At 31.2% G+C, this 14,315-nt stretch overlaps 1 protein-coding gene across 1 annotated transcript in view; it reads right to left on the reverse strand.

The window, feature by feature from the left end:
• The window catches only part of LOC124371975 (dehydrogenase/reductase SDR family member 7-like), a 44,312-nt gene that overhangs the window by 5,836 nt on the left and 24,161 nt on the right, over positions 1-14,315 (reverse strand). The window contains 5 exon segments of the mRNA XM_046830343.1: positions 3,837-3,930; positions 4,248-4,369; positions 4,371-4,415; positions 4,531-4,662; positions 6,443-6,682. Of these exon segments, the coding sequence (XP_046686299.1) occupies positions 3,846-3,930; positions 4,248-4,369; positions 4,371-4,415; positions 4,531-4,662; positions 6,443-6,682 (624 nt within the window). The 3' untranslated portion in view covers positions 3,837-3,845.

Here is a 14,315-nt window from a genome sequence, read left to right on the forward strand (position 1 = left end):
TACTGAGCTTTATTGAAGACTAAGGGGACTGAGAAATTTATTTTCTCATTTTCAACATTTGCACTCCTACCTTGTAATCCTACTGAATTGTTCTATGGTACACGATAACTATTGAGTAAATTCTACCTTATAATTATAACATATAGGTTATATTTATTTTATTAAGACTGTTGGCAAAGGCAATAAGCTGCATATTAAGTTATATACAAATTTTATCGCTTTACATTTTAAAATTCAAAAGATCTACCTTAAAAATTTGTGTTAGGGTTCTTTTTTATTTTTGATATTCCAAGGAAAGGTAATTTTTTTTCACATGAAAATAACATAGAGTATAAAATTAAAACAGGAGTAACATAATTTATTAAGTTGTTTTACCAATAGTCTCTCATAATACAATAAGCACTAAGATTTTACATTCATTTTAGTACTCTGAATTTTGAACATAAATTTTGGTAAAGCGAACATTGTAATTGCTCAAAGATTCAAGGATATCACATTCATGGAGATTTTGTGAGTTCCAAAGGTATATTACAAATAGGTAAATCAAGTCTCATTTATGAAAAAAAAAAACCAAGGGACCTACTTTTTGTCAATTACTTCACAAATAAACTATTGGAAACATGATTAATCCTGATAGTACCGTTATATTTGCAGCCTAACATGGATTAGCTCAATTATATAAAAAATAAATGAAATTTTATTAACCAATTGTTACTTTTAATTTTTTGTAATAGAATGAAATAAAAATTATATCTTTTTTAAATTAATTAATTTACTTACAATATAATTACTTAGTAATTAGCGACATAGCAAATTAATACATTTTATCTACTGATAATTTTACATTGTAAAATTGTTACAGTTAGGTTATTGATGATATAAGGTTATTTTTTTACAACCTCCGATCTCACACCCCAATGGCCAGACACGTGGCAGGTCAGAAAGATCAGAAGTTAAAACAAACGACCCTCGTATATTCATAGCATGAGATCAGAAGTTAAAACAAACGACCCTCGTATATTCATAGCATCAGATCAGAAGTTAAAACAAACGACCCTCGTAATATTCATAGCATGAGATCAGAAGTTAAAACAAACGACCCTCGTATATTCATAGCATGAGATCAGAAGTTAAAACAAACGACCCTCGTATATTCATAGCATGAGATCAGAAGATAAAACAAACGACCCTCGTATATTCATAGCATGAGATCAGAAGTTAAAACAAACGACCCTCGTATATTCATAGCATGAGATCAGAAGTTAAAACAAACGACCCTCGTATATAAGTTATTGGAGCATGAAATATGTATGTACTAGGAACATACAAACGATAAGTTTACGATAAAGTAAAAAATATTTGATTTTATAAGTTTTTAACCTACAATATTAGATTCTATGTTCATAAATTAGTATGAGAGTTCTATAATAGTAAATAAAAAATAAAAGTATGTGATAGATATTAAAGTAAAAGTTCAGCACCACACACATATGTGTGCAAGTGGCATAAGCAATGGTACTAAAATGTTACCTGTGAGCCATTCTCAGTTACCTGAGAAAAGTATCAATCGACAAGTACACAGATGGTCACATAATATGCCGCCTTTAAAATACTAAAATATACTCTTCATACACCCCAGCGAATAAGTTCTGAATTAATATAACAAAATATGACTGAAAGTTGTTTATGTATCTATCTTTAGGTGTTTAAGGCATTTACATCAAAGTCAACTCTCGCATATGTACAGCACGGTAAGGGTTACATTTATCCTCAACAAATTTCATCACTTTTCATTAAACTGTTCAAAGAATTGGGATGTAACACTATAATTAAATGTCAAAATAATAAAAATAATGTATGAATAATCCTAAAAGAAATGCTACTCCAAAAATACTATATAATTTGCCATAATATATAATATTATAAATAAATTACTAGAATACTAACATGCACAAGTTGTAAAACTGTATATAGAATTTACATAGCTACAGTCTAACAAAAGCACAAGGATTAAAAATCTGTACAATTAATATAAATAATACACTAATCTTTACTAATACAAAAAAAATTAACAACACTATAAACTTCATATATCTTATGCTGATTCATAAAAAACTTACTTCACATAAAGTTCTTTCTTTGCTTAGAAACACTACAGTGGGTTTGGACTTTTCTGATCTGGACATATCATTACACTTTTTTGTATGATTAAAACATTGTGGGTTTCTGAGCTAATATAAAGTATTACCTCCGTCTTTCTGGGTCAGTTGGTAGAGATAGATAGCTTTTGTGATAACTGAAATATTAATATGGTTTATTTCAGAAATACGGGATTACAACTACATTTGTTGTATAGTTAAGCATTATGATTTAATTCATGTAAACTATAAGTAAGCTGGTTATTAAACTGTTCAAAGAAACAAGATGTTAATAAGGTAAGATTTGTAATAAGACTGAACTTGTTTTAGCATTCCCCCCAAGTTCTTGGCGAGTAAAATATTTTTAAGGGATTTAAATGTAATCAATATATATATTTAAATGGTTTGAAAATTTTGAGATATAAAAAGTTTAGAAAATATTATACTTACTCCGTATACAGATCACCCGCCTGCGATATATAGCGGTTGAACCGAGAAACCTATCTTCTTCTTTTTAACGAAAACCTCCACATTTCGACTACAAACAATTTGGGAGAGTAATTGTTAACACTAAAAGATACACTAAAATAGTACTTTGGAGGGGGGCAGGGGATTATTTTAGAATGATTTTCAAATGTACAGGTAGGTTGAGCCGTACTTCATTTTTAAGGTCTCTCTTTCTATTCACTGATCATTTTAATACAAAAAGTTTTAATTTGTATCGCTTCTTGTATACATGGTGGTCCAAAACATCAAAGTTATATGGTTTCATAGTTTTTTTTTTTACTTTTACCTGGTTACAAATTTTTCTAAATCAAAATTTTTATCTAAGATTACCAAAAATATACTCTTTCTAAAATTATGTTAAATATGTTACAGTTGTTACTTTCAGCAAATTTAAAATTTTTAAAATTGTTCAAATTTAAGACATCTCAAACTCGTAAAACCTAAAAAATTAAAATAAAAAAGTATAACTTTCATTACATCTATCAATAGTAAAAAGTAAATTTTTTGTATTTAGTTGTTTGGTTTTATCTTGAACTCCTGTATTTGCTGTAGTTTCTTAGTGAATGAATGTAAAAATTTTTTTATAAGTTAAAGAATTGATTTGCTCATGTTTGCCAGTAGCTGGGAAACATATAACTCATGTAAGTACCATTGTTAAAACAAATGTTTTCTACAAAAATCTAAAAAACAAATATAACGAGGAAGCATATAATCTTACAGCTTCGTATAATTATTACAATAAAAACACAATGTTTTAATAACACAGTTGTATTCAGTTTTTGATTCTAAAAGTACAAAGTACAGACAGTATTTGATCTCAACAAAAGTATTAAAATCTTGATTGAAAACCAAAACAAATTATATATACCAAGGTATAATCTATCAAATGCATTATCATTGTACAAACAACATGCAGATATGTTATGAGTAAGAAAACTGAATTAAGGTTTTTCTGAAAACATGAAACGTTTGATATAAGTGCAATCCCCGAAATCACACACATTCAACACACTGCAAGCACTGATACATTATATTTGTAATTTTCACAAGCCAATGGTAAAAAAAATGCAAAAATGGTAATGCCACAATGTTTATGAACTCCCAAGCTGAAAGTATCTTACAGCAATAAATCATAAACAAGCACAAACAAGGGACACAACAACAATAAATAATTATATTTTCAAAACATACTTCACTCGGTTAACTTGTTTTTGGTTTGTCAGGAACAGTAACTTTACTATCCCTTATCTTCTGAAAAAAATTGGTGTTAAGTATTTGTATTAACCTGAAACAAACACAATAAAACTTAACACTGTAATGATGAAAATTACTAATTCCTCATATCTTTATAAATAATCGAAGCATGTTTTTGCTTAGAACTATAAATAAAAAGAAATGTCCTGCCAGAGTTTTAAATACTAAGAAACTAGTTAATTCTAATTACACTTAAAATGTAATTGAACTTTAATGTTTTAACTAAAATGTTTGCCAACAATAAATTTTCCTAATTTTTACTAATGTTACACATTGCATTGCTTGGCTCATAATACCACAAATTCCACTGTTCTGAACTACTTATGGATGCATGTTAGTACAACTTACCTTCTCGCAATATTGGGATAATAACGTAGAACATAGCAGAGAGGCACTACTGGAAATAGCCCCATCCAAGCCTCATCCAACCGGTTGGCAATGGCCACAGCACACAACTTGGCACAACGTTCGGGTCGTCATACGTTTATCCGTGGGATCCTGGTGCTGCATGAACTTCTGTACACGCAACACATCCATTTTGTAAACCATGTCAACCAGCTAGCTGTTACTTTTTATATAAATGAAGCATTTTATTTATAATAATTAAGGTATGGAACAATCTGAAAGTTACCTGGCCTGCTGTCTCTGTGAAGCTCTCACTGAGGACATTACTAAAGACAGGTCCTGGACACAGAAGAGTGATGGCTAACTGTCCCCCCCCACTCTGACTTATCCTTTCATACCGCAAGCTGTCAAAGTATCCCTGCACATTTTACAAACAAGACATTATAATTAAATTTTTTAAATCACATTTTCATGATAAGCAATAATACCTTTGGCACACTATAAAATATAGTTATCACACTATATACGAAATAATATGTAACACGGAAATTGAACACAAAGAAATAATCAAATGGGTTCCCAAGTAGTTACAACTTTGCCCACCAAGCATTGCTAAGATCAATGACATCAATAATTTTCAAACAATCCTGATCTACTCAAATAGGATAATTGTGTGAAGAAAATGTATACAATGAGGAATTTAAGTGATCAATACATTTATAAATACATAAAAGTAAATAAAATAAATTCAAGAAATAATCAACAGTTTTGAATAACTCATAATTTTTTGAGTATAGTTTTGAAAAAATAATCACTGGATTCACTACACTATGTTTTGACAGTGACAATCATAAAATCACGTGTATTCGTCAAAATTCATTTTAAGTTCACATTGATTACATGGGATTGAACTAAAGGTCATTTACAGCTACTATGCCTTGTTAGTTAATGTAGGCTGATGTAACTCTAACCCCTCTGCATTAATGCCGAAGTTGGCAAGTTTATATTAAAGTAGTTTTAATATTCTATTAACCCATTGGCCTTGTATCACGGAACAGTTCCGTGACAGCTAGCCTGGGGTCAAAATTTATATCACGGAACCGTTCTGTGACAAGTACAGCACCATCTAAATAATTTTTTTAACTAATTTTTCAACCAAATGTTAGTATAAATTAAACTAATATTGTAGTAACACATAAGAAAAACTGCAATACTACAGTTAATTGAAATTTAAATGAATAATAAGTTACTATAAGAATATTAGTGTACTGCAAGAGAACAAAATCAATATTCTTGATTTTTCAGTATTTATAAAAAACATTTATTCTGACAAACTATGCGCGCGCGCAGCGCACGCACGCACGCACGCACGCGCACACACACACACACACACACACATATTATAGTATTGCTAGGTAGAGAAATACATTTCAAATAAAATAAAAGCAACAATGGGGTATTTTATTTTATATTATTTGAGTAAAAAAAAAATTAAAAAATTCCAAAACTTTTTTAGTTTGTACAGCATTATTATTTTTAAATTATGACCAAATATATCACTATCTATTTATTATTAAAGCCCATTTCATATTAATCCAAAAAGATATAAAATATAACCAAATAACTTGAAAAATAAATTTTTTTATAAACATAACAAAACTCTTACGTTTTTAGCATTTTTTAATAGGATAACTCCAGTTGAGCTGATAGTAAAAATATGTATAAGCCAATGGGTTAACCCATTGTGGTTCAAGTTATTTAATATTATTTATCATTATAATTACATTCCTGTATGTACAAATTATTATGTTGTGGTACGTTAGCCAAGTGCATTGTACATAATACTACACCACTCATAGTCTTCACTCAAATCTACCTTCAAAATGAAATAAATTTTGGTTTGAAATATATAATGTACTTCATTATACTATAAAATAATATAAAACATCAATAAGAAAGAAAAGAATGTACACTATGAAACCCTGATGTATGGCCCTGCTCCTGCGTGGCAATATCTTGTCAATGGTTGATTTTGATTATACGTTATAGTACAAATAATCATGAATTAACTTTTTTCCCAAGATGTATATTATATATTGTCAATAACGCTTTGACAAATAATTTATCATCGTATTGCGTCTGGAAATACATGCTAATCTCATTCGTTCAGTTTCCAAAATAAAATGTGAGCCACTAACCATAATTGCGTGTTTGGTAGCCGTGTAGGAACCAGAGTAGGGAGCCCCGACAACCCCAGCTAGACTGGACATGGTGACTAGGTGACCTCCACCTTTCTCATTGAAGTAGCGCACAGCTAGTCGAGCCAGAGACACTACACTGAACACGTTCAGCTTGAATATCTCCTTGTCAACAGCAATGTCAATGTCCTCCCAGAGAGCACGCTGTGATCGTCCTGCATTGTTTACCAGGATGTCCAGCTGCAATAAAACATATTATACTCCTGTAACCCTCTGGACAACTCTACTAGCAACAATTTAATGCTTCATCTTCAGATTTTCACCTACTGTGTTCTCCTTATCAAACAACCAGAAAGGCTCTATCCACATTCAAACAATAAATAATTGAATTTAAGAATGCCTTTTTATGTTGTATACATGCATGTGTATATAATTTTTGGAACTACTATAATAAAATTAAAATTTGTAAATTATTGCAAATCATATCCATTTAGATTTCTAAGTTGCACTTATATATATATATATATATATATATATATATATATATATATATATTTACGGAAACAAGGCACTTGATGGTCCTGTGTTATACAGCGACCCATGCAGGTCCATCAAGCCCCCTATTTAAACCTTCATATAACCGTGTTATGAATTTGTTCTCAGCATACATTTATGTTTTATAACTTGCTTGATAAATGTATGCTAATATTTTTTAATATATAAAAACTTTTGTCCACATGCTGGTCCGCGTGTAATGAGCGGTACATGTTGGTTCTTTTTTATACACCGTACAATTAAGCGGTACATGTTGATCCGCGGGTCGTGTGGTTGGTGGTGGGAGAAAGAGGGGAAGGGACCTGCATCTTCCTTTTGATTGTAATATATTGAAAAGACCTGTACTTGCCTTTCGTTTGTAAAACTCCAAGTTGTAAAGCATTCATTTCACATATTTTATTTCATTTTAAGGTAATCAATAATATTACCTTAGGTGAAAGTAACAAAATATCTTGGATAATCATTAATATTAAAACATAAATTGCTGTTGCATCTGATCTGTGGCCTCCTTATTACCCACAGACATTTATTGTATCTTATATATTAAACATATATTTCAATAGAATGTCATTTTCTAAATCATACGCATTAAAAATATTTTCAGTTTTAAACTATTTCTATATTTAAAATTATAAATAAATTTGGTAATGCGCACGTTGTAATGTACGGTAAGTAAAATTTATCTATGCTGTGCATTTTTGTCATAATACTGTTTTGACGTGACAACGTCTTAAATTAGATTGCGGCTCGGAGTCACTCATGAAAAAAGTGTAACGCCCGGTAACGTTACGATGCCCGTCCAGTGGGTCCGCCGCACGGGATCCGCACGGGATAAAGCAGATAACTGTGGGTCCGCCGCACGGGATAAAGCAGATAACTATGTTTATTCGTGAAAATGTGGAGTGCTTAGATTCGTCATTTACAACAACTACAACAATAAAGGTAAATAATTGTACACTGATATTTCATTATCGTAAACTATGATTGATTGATTAATTGTTAGATTGACACAAAAGTTGAGAAACTGAGTTTATAGGTTATGTCATACTATTGACAAATGTTGATAGTGTTAAGTAAATTATTTTTTACTTATTTTTATAAATAAGTAAAATTATTTTTAAATTATTTTTTAGTGTTAAGTTTAAATCACTCTGCAATCAATCATAATTCAGTCGATTGAGAAGAAACAGCGCGTATTGCTAGTCAAACATTTAAAATAACAAATTATAACCTCTAACCTGTCATAACAGTGCGACCAAACAAACGAACTAAACCGACCAATCACCACGCGCGGAGTTAGAATTTAACTGTGTTTAACAAGAATTTCAAATTCCAATTTTAGTAAATGTTTTATTCAACTTCACCATTTACAATAACAAATTTTAATTAATTTCAAATTATGTACAATGTTTTAGTAAACAAAATATATTTCTATAGTTAAAATTTGTGCAATTCTTATTTTCATTCAATTCCTTGTTCCTATTGTGCAATTTAATAATATTCATATCAATAAATATTCTACCGAGAAAAAGACGTTGTCACGTAAAATCTTCGCCCGTAAAACCGACTTTACAGGCAACCATAATTTTTGTTTTAAATTTGTTAATGGGTCGCGTTTCTGTAGTGAATTTAACATAAAAGTTCATTGACAGTGGCTGGTTTACACACGGAAAATATTATGCCTCAAGCGTCTCAATTATTGCTGGGTAGTTGTGTAGTCAGCAAATCAGCGAAAGGATTGCATTGAAATAGATAAAATAACTGCTTTGTTTTGCCAGAACATTATAAATTTTAAAGCACTCTTCAAAGTATTTTTTATTTTAAAATTTTAAACATCTACATCACATATATCACCCTAACACACTAAAAGAATGTAAACATTCTACATTAATATCGTTTTAAAAATAATACACCAATCATCAATGATGAACTTAAATTTAAGAATTGTTTTTTAAACTTAAACTAATTTTCGAATATGATCAGGGACCAGGAATGTATACACGTATAGGCCTACTAATTCTATAGTAACTGCTGAATTACATCTACCCATTTATACTACTCGTATAAGATAACCAGCAACATATTTATCTCCTAAAATTATAAATACGGAATGAAATGAAAAATAAAAGTTGTACATTTTATAATAAATCTGCTATAAAAAACTTAATTATAAATATGTGATAATGAAGGGAGTTGAATTCACTAAAAGCTACAAAATAAACATTATACCAAATTTATACAAATAATTTCTTCATGTCAATTTATTGTGGACAAAATCTTGAGCTGATCTTGAAAAATATTATTAGTTCTCAGGTACTGCACTTAATTGTAAAGTTTTAAAATTTATTCCTTTTCCCTAAATGTTTTATAGAAATAATTGTGCACACATTTTATTATTTTATTAAATTCGCCTATTTTTAGGTCATTGGCACCTTTAACAATTTTAAGAATACAGAAGGCCAATGCGCAATACTGTTTCTTATGTTACCCCTTTTTATTGGCCCTTTAATTTGTAAATATCGAACGTAACATGTGATGTTAGTCTTTCATTACTTTAGCCTATACTGGTTATGGTTGTATTTTATTTAACGATCATACAAGAATTTACTTCCTCAAATTACATATTAAATGTTTGATTGCAAGAAACCACTGAGCACTAATTTAAAGTTACTGAATTTGGGAATAAATATTTTGGTATTACACAATGAGATATTACACAAGCATATCTCCATATAGCATAATATAAAACCATAAAATGTAGCTAAGGTCTGTTCACACTCTACATTCACAGATGTTAAAACCAACTCTTCGTTATACTCTGCATTAAAAGATGGTACATAAAAGCAACATAGATCTTTTCACATTCTAATTCTGTATTAAATATATCGGAGTTAGTTAATAGTATACGAGGGTGGTCTGAAAAGTTTGCTTTCTGAACGTGAATATGGAAGGTTCGTTAACAAAAGCTACTGAATTTCGTGTGTGTTGACAGTTACTAAAAAAGGTTTTAGCTATTTTCGACGTGCCGTTTTTTATGTAACAGTCGAGTCAGTTGATGTGAGTGTTTTTGTGATATGGACACGATTATCGTGCTGCCATTAACTATTTGTGTTTGAAAGGCAATACGCCTTATTAAATCAAAAATGAGTTGGATTCTGTGTATGGAAACTCTGCACAATCATTTACCTCAGTGAAATTTTGGGCTGCTTCATTTAAAAATAGCCATAAGATCTTGAGTGACGATGAACCGTTCGGGACGTCCAAAAACTGCAACTACCCATGAAATCATCGACAGAGTTAACCAAATGGTGCTAGACGACCACCGAATTAAAGTGAAAAATATATCAACATTTTGGCATGAGAAAGCTGTCCACCCGTTTGTCGCGTTTGCTCACGTTAGACCATAAAGGTTCGAGGATGAACATTTCCAACGCTCTTCTGGCGCAGTTTAAGGTAAAATAATCCAAATGCGCTGATTAATTACTTTAGATGAAACTTAACTACAACCAATATATACCCGAAAAAAATTACATTATTGCTTTATGACAGATTTTTGATTATATTGCTATTTAATTAGCCAATTGGAATGGAACATCATGTAAGTTGATATTATGTTAGGCCAACGGTTTCAATGGTTGAGTGTTCTGAGTGGCGCGTTCATTATCTAGAAAGCGATAGCCTGGAGTTATAAATATCAGGGAACCGCTCCAGAGAGAACAGCTAAATAAGACAATACTCTTGAATTGAAGACGATAACGCAATTATAATATCTTAACAGTGCATATTAAAAAGAATATTATAAAATGTTTTCTAACTGTGTGGTATTTGTTAAAACCTTTCGAGCAAAATAAAGATTATAAGAAAGAAATGCTAATTTTCCACAATATAAAATTCCTTTGATACATAAAAAAATCATTGTAGTGTGTTGATGATTTAAAATAAATTTAGACATACTAGTATGCAGAAGGGAGCAATTTGTCAGGCCAAAATATTATTTTTGAAAATGTTGAATTTATTGTTAATTAAATAAATTTACCCCTTTCCTAAAAATATCACAGCTAACAGCTAAGCATTCACGAAACAAATATTTACTTTTTGTATGTTGATAACTTCTTCTTTAGTTATTATTTATTTTATGAATATCCTGCACAAATAATTACTCAATAGAACAAATGAGGTATTATTAATCTATTGTGTACAGTTTTGTGCGCAATACGAAACAAAGATATTAGTGTTATTACCACTCTCTGGCTAGTACCTAACCAAACTCTATAGAGTGACATGACCATCATGAAACTCAGTGTTCCTCAAATAGATATGAAGCTTCATGCACAATTTCAAGTCAATAGCACATTATTAGTTATCGGAATGTCGTTCGGAAAGACGAAGAATCATAAATTAAGTTTTTCCAGCCCCTAGAGTTACAGGCTTCACTAATTTTGAACCAATAGCACTAACACTATTCATTAATTTAATAACTTTCTAAGGGTTTAAATTTGTTTGAACTAAATTTGTGAATTGTACATAAGCAATGTTACATAAATAAAATCTATCACTAAATTTTTTAAAGCAGAAATGTGTGTCTTTCCGTTTGTATCTCGGGGAGATCTATAGAACGGTAAATTTAAAATGTGGGAGGTTTATACAATCATATTTAGTATTATTACCAGATTTAGGAAACTACATTGGCTTTTTGTATCAATAAAAAAGGTCATGGATGTATTTAAATATAAAACTATAGACTTTAATAGATGATTCTACGAGTTTTTCACTCCGGAAGCAAACCGATATGAACCTCTGGAAATTCGTCTGAGTCGTCCCGAATCTGCTTTGGCGGCCGAGTATCGGTAAACAATATAATAATATTTCATATTACTCTATATTTAATTCTTACAAAACATTTATCAAAGGTTTTAAATTCAATCCCATCCTTCCCCATCAAAAACAATACCATACTTTGCTGCCATACTTCTCAATAAATATTATACATCTCGTCACTTTACAGGAAAAGTTAAATTTTTTCTTTGGCGCTCAGTGCAGGACACTGTCAATATTAGCACTATCAACAAAACATTTACTGTATTCTAGATTGAATGTAACTTTACAGTATAAAACTTGTAAACAATAAAAACACAAACCACGAAATTCCTTTATATGTAGCTAGATCGGGGTTTGACTTGGGATAATCACATCGACCACGCTTGTGCAGAAATTGCATCAGAAACTTTTGTTTTTTTCAACTTGACACAGTATTGCTCCATCGGAGTCTTGAAAACGGCATATTTTTGCCTAATCTATCCTCATCTAGGGTATGGAATTAAACTCTGGGTAGCTGTGCAAAACACAAATTGGAACGGGTTTTCATTCTCCAAAAAAGAACTGTGAGAGTGATTTTTGGTTTGAGAGCCAGAGAGTCATGCAGAGATGCTTTTAGGGAAGTCGGGTTACTGACTCTGTCCTGTTTCTATATTCTCAAGGTGATCCTTTACTCCAGATCAAAGTGCGCTTTGTTGGAAGGGGGGGGGGGTTTCACCATCATGGCAGTAGAGGTAACTTGATAACTTTCGAGTCCAACAACACAAAAGAAATGCTTTCAGAAATTTGCCTTTTCAAGTTTGTGTCGGACTAATAACAGTCTCCCTGAAGGTATCAAACAACTAAATTTAAAGATCAGTTCAAAAATATTTTGGTGCCAGAGGCATTTTAGTCTGTTGACGAGTTCATGATGAATCGCTGAGACAATTAAGAGCACAAAAATTCACAAAATCGTTTTGTCAGACCTGTAAACGTTAATAAAATAATAATAATAATAATCTCTTTATTGCATTATTTTAACAATTTTTACATCGTATCGCAATAGCCCATAGTTAAAGTAAATTTACACGATTTTATCTACACATTAACGCAACCTCATATTCACAATTCACACAATCATTCAAGACACAATCGCATTGACCTCAGATCCAGCACTCTCAAATATCCCAGTGGCTTATCATGAATTTATCAACCGAGTAGAAAGCCTTGGACACCAAAAGGAGATTGAGACGCGTTTTAAATCGATTTTGATTATTGGAGATTTTGATTTCTTCAGGGAGCCTGTTGATTAATCTGACACCAACTTCTTGCGGAAGATGTTGCGCTAATGTCAATCTGCGTTGATGAGTTCGAAAGTTGTCCCTGCCTCTAGTGTCATATTGATGACCGTTCCTGCCACGAATCAAGTTGCACCTAGATTTGCAGTACATGATCACCTCAAAAATATAGAGACAGGGCAAAGCCAGCAATCTCAACTCTCTGAAATATTCCCTACACGACTATCTGTAATTCAAATTTTCAATGATTCTGACAGCTTTTTTTCTAAAGTCTAAAGACGCGTTTTGCACAGCTTCCCCAAAGTCTTATTCCATACGCAAAATGAAGATGGATTAGGCCATAGTAGACCATTCTTAAAACTTCTGGGGGAAAAAATTTGGCTAGATTGCGCCGAGCATAAATAGTTGCCCCTCGGTTCGGGCCGGCAAAGGACGATTCAGAAGCCTGGTTCCTGGAAGGACTGCAATTGTTTAAGTTTATCTTCTGTGTGAACAGAACCCTTTCATAGTTCCGGGAGTTTAATATGGAAGTGAGGTCATTAGATACCGTCAATATCTTTATAGTTATAACGAGAGAATAGCTACTGAGTGGTTGGTAGGTGTTCACATTATGTTCGATTGATTTCGGTTTATTGAAAAAACTTATCTGGCAATTCTTTCACCGTTCTTTATTTTAGAGGAATTAGTGATTTTAGTTCATCCTGCACAGTTTGTATGAATTTCCAAACTAGGAAGGATGCGTTAGATTTAAAAAAAAGATTGCATTTACGTGTTATGAAAATAATTCTGTTTGATCAAGATCCATTTTTGCACATATTTAATGTAATCGAGATTTGTAGTAGTATTTTGATAATATATAACTAAAAATGGAGTTATCTCAAATAAATATTTTCCCCGTGAAAACGATTGTTTTTAACACTAAATATTAAACTTTGAATAAATCACTATTTACAAATAGTTTAAAAGATTTTACCAATGTGTGAATTCCTATATTTTAAAAATTATTAGAATAAAAGTACCAAGTATGCCTACCCTCGAATTGCAATGAATTTTCTACAATTTGCGAGCGGATGTGACAAGTGTACCATTAAAACATGTGACATTTGAGTCAAACAGCAAGAAGAAGTAAATCAATTCTTGATTTGCTCACCATTTTTAATTCTTCATGCTCAGTTCATGATTCACCAATCAATTTTTTACCTTTTATCACCGGGTAAAAAATATAC

This window comes from Homalodisca vitripennis, unplaced genomic scaffold (assembly GCF_021130785.1).
Source record: "Homalodisca vitripennis isolate AUS2020 unplaced genomic scaffold, UT_GWSS_2.1 ScUCBcl_2355;HRSCAF=7028, whole genome shotgun sequence".
Taxonomy (NCBI): domain Eukaryota; kingdom Metazoa; phylum Arthropoda; class Insecta; order Hemiptera; family Cicadellidae; genus Homalodisca; species Homalodisca vitripennis.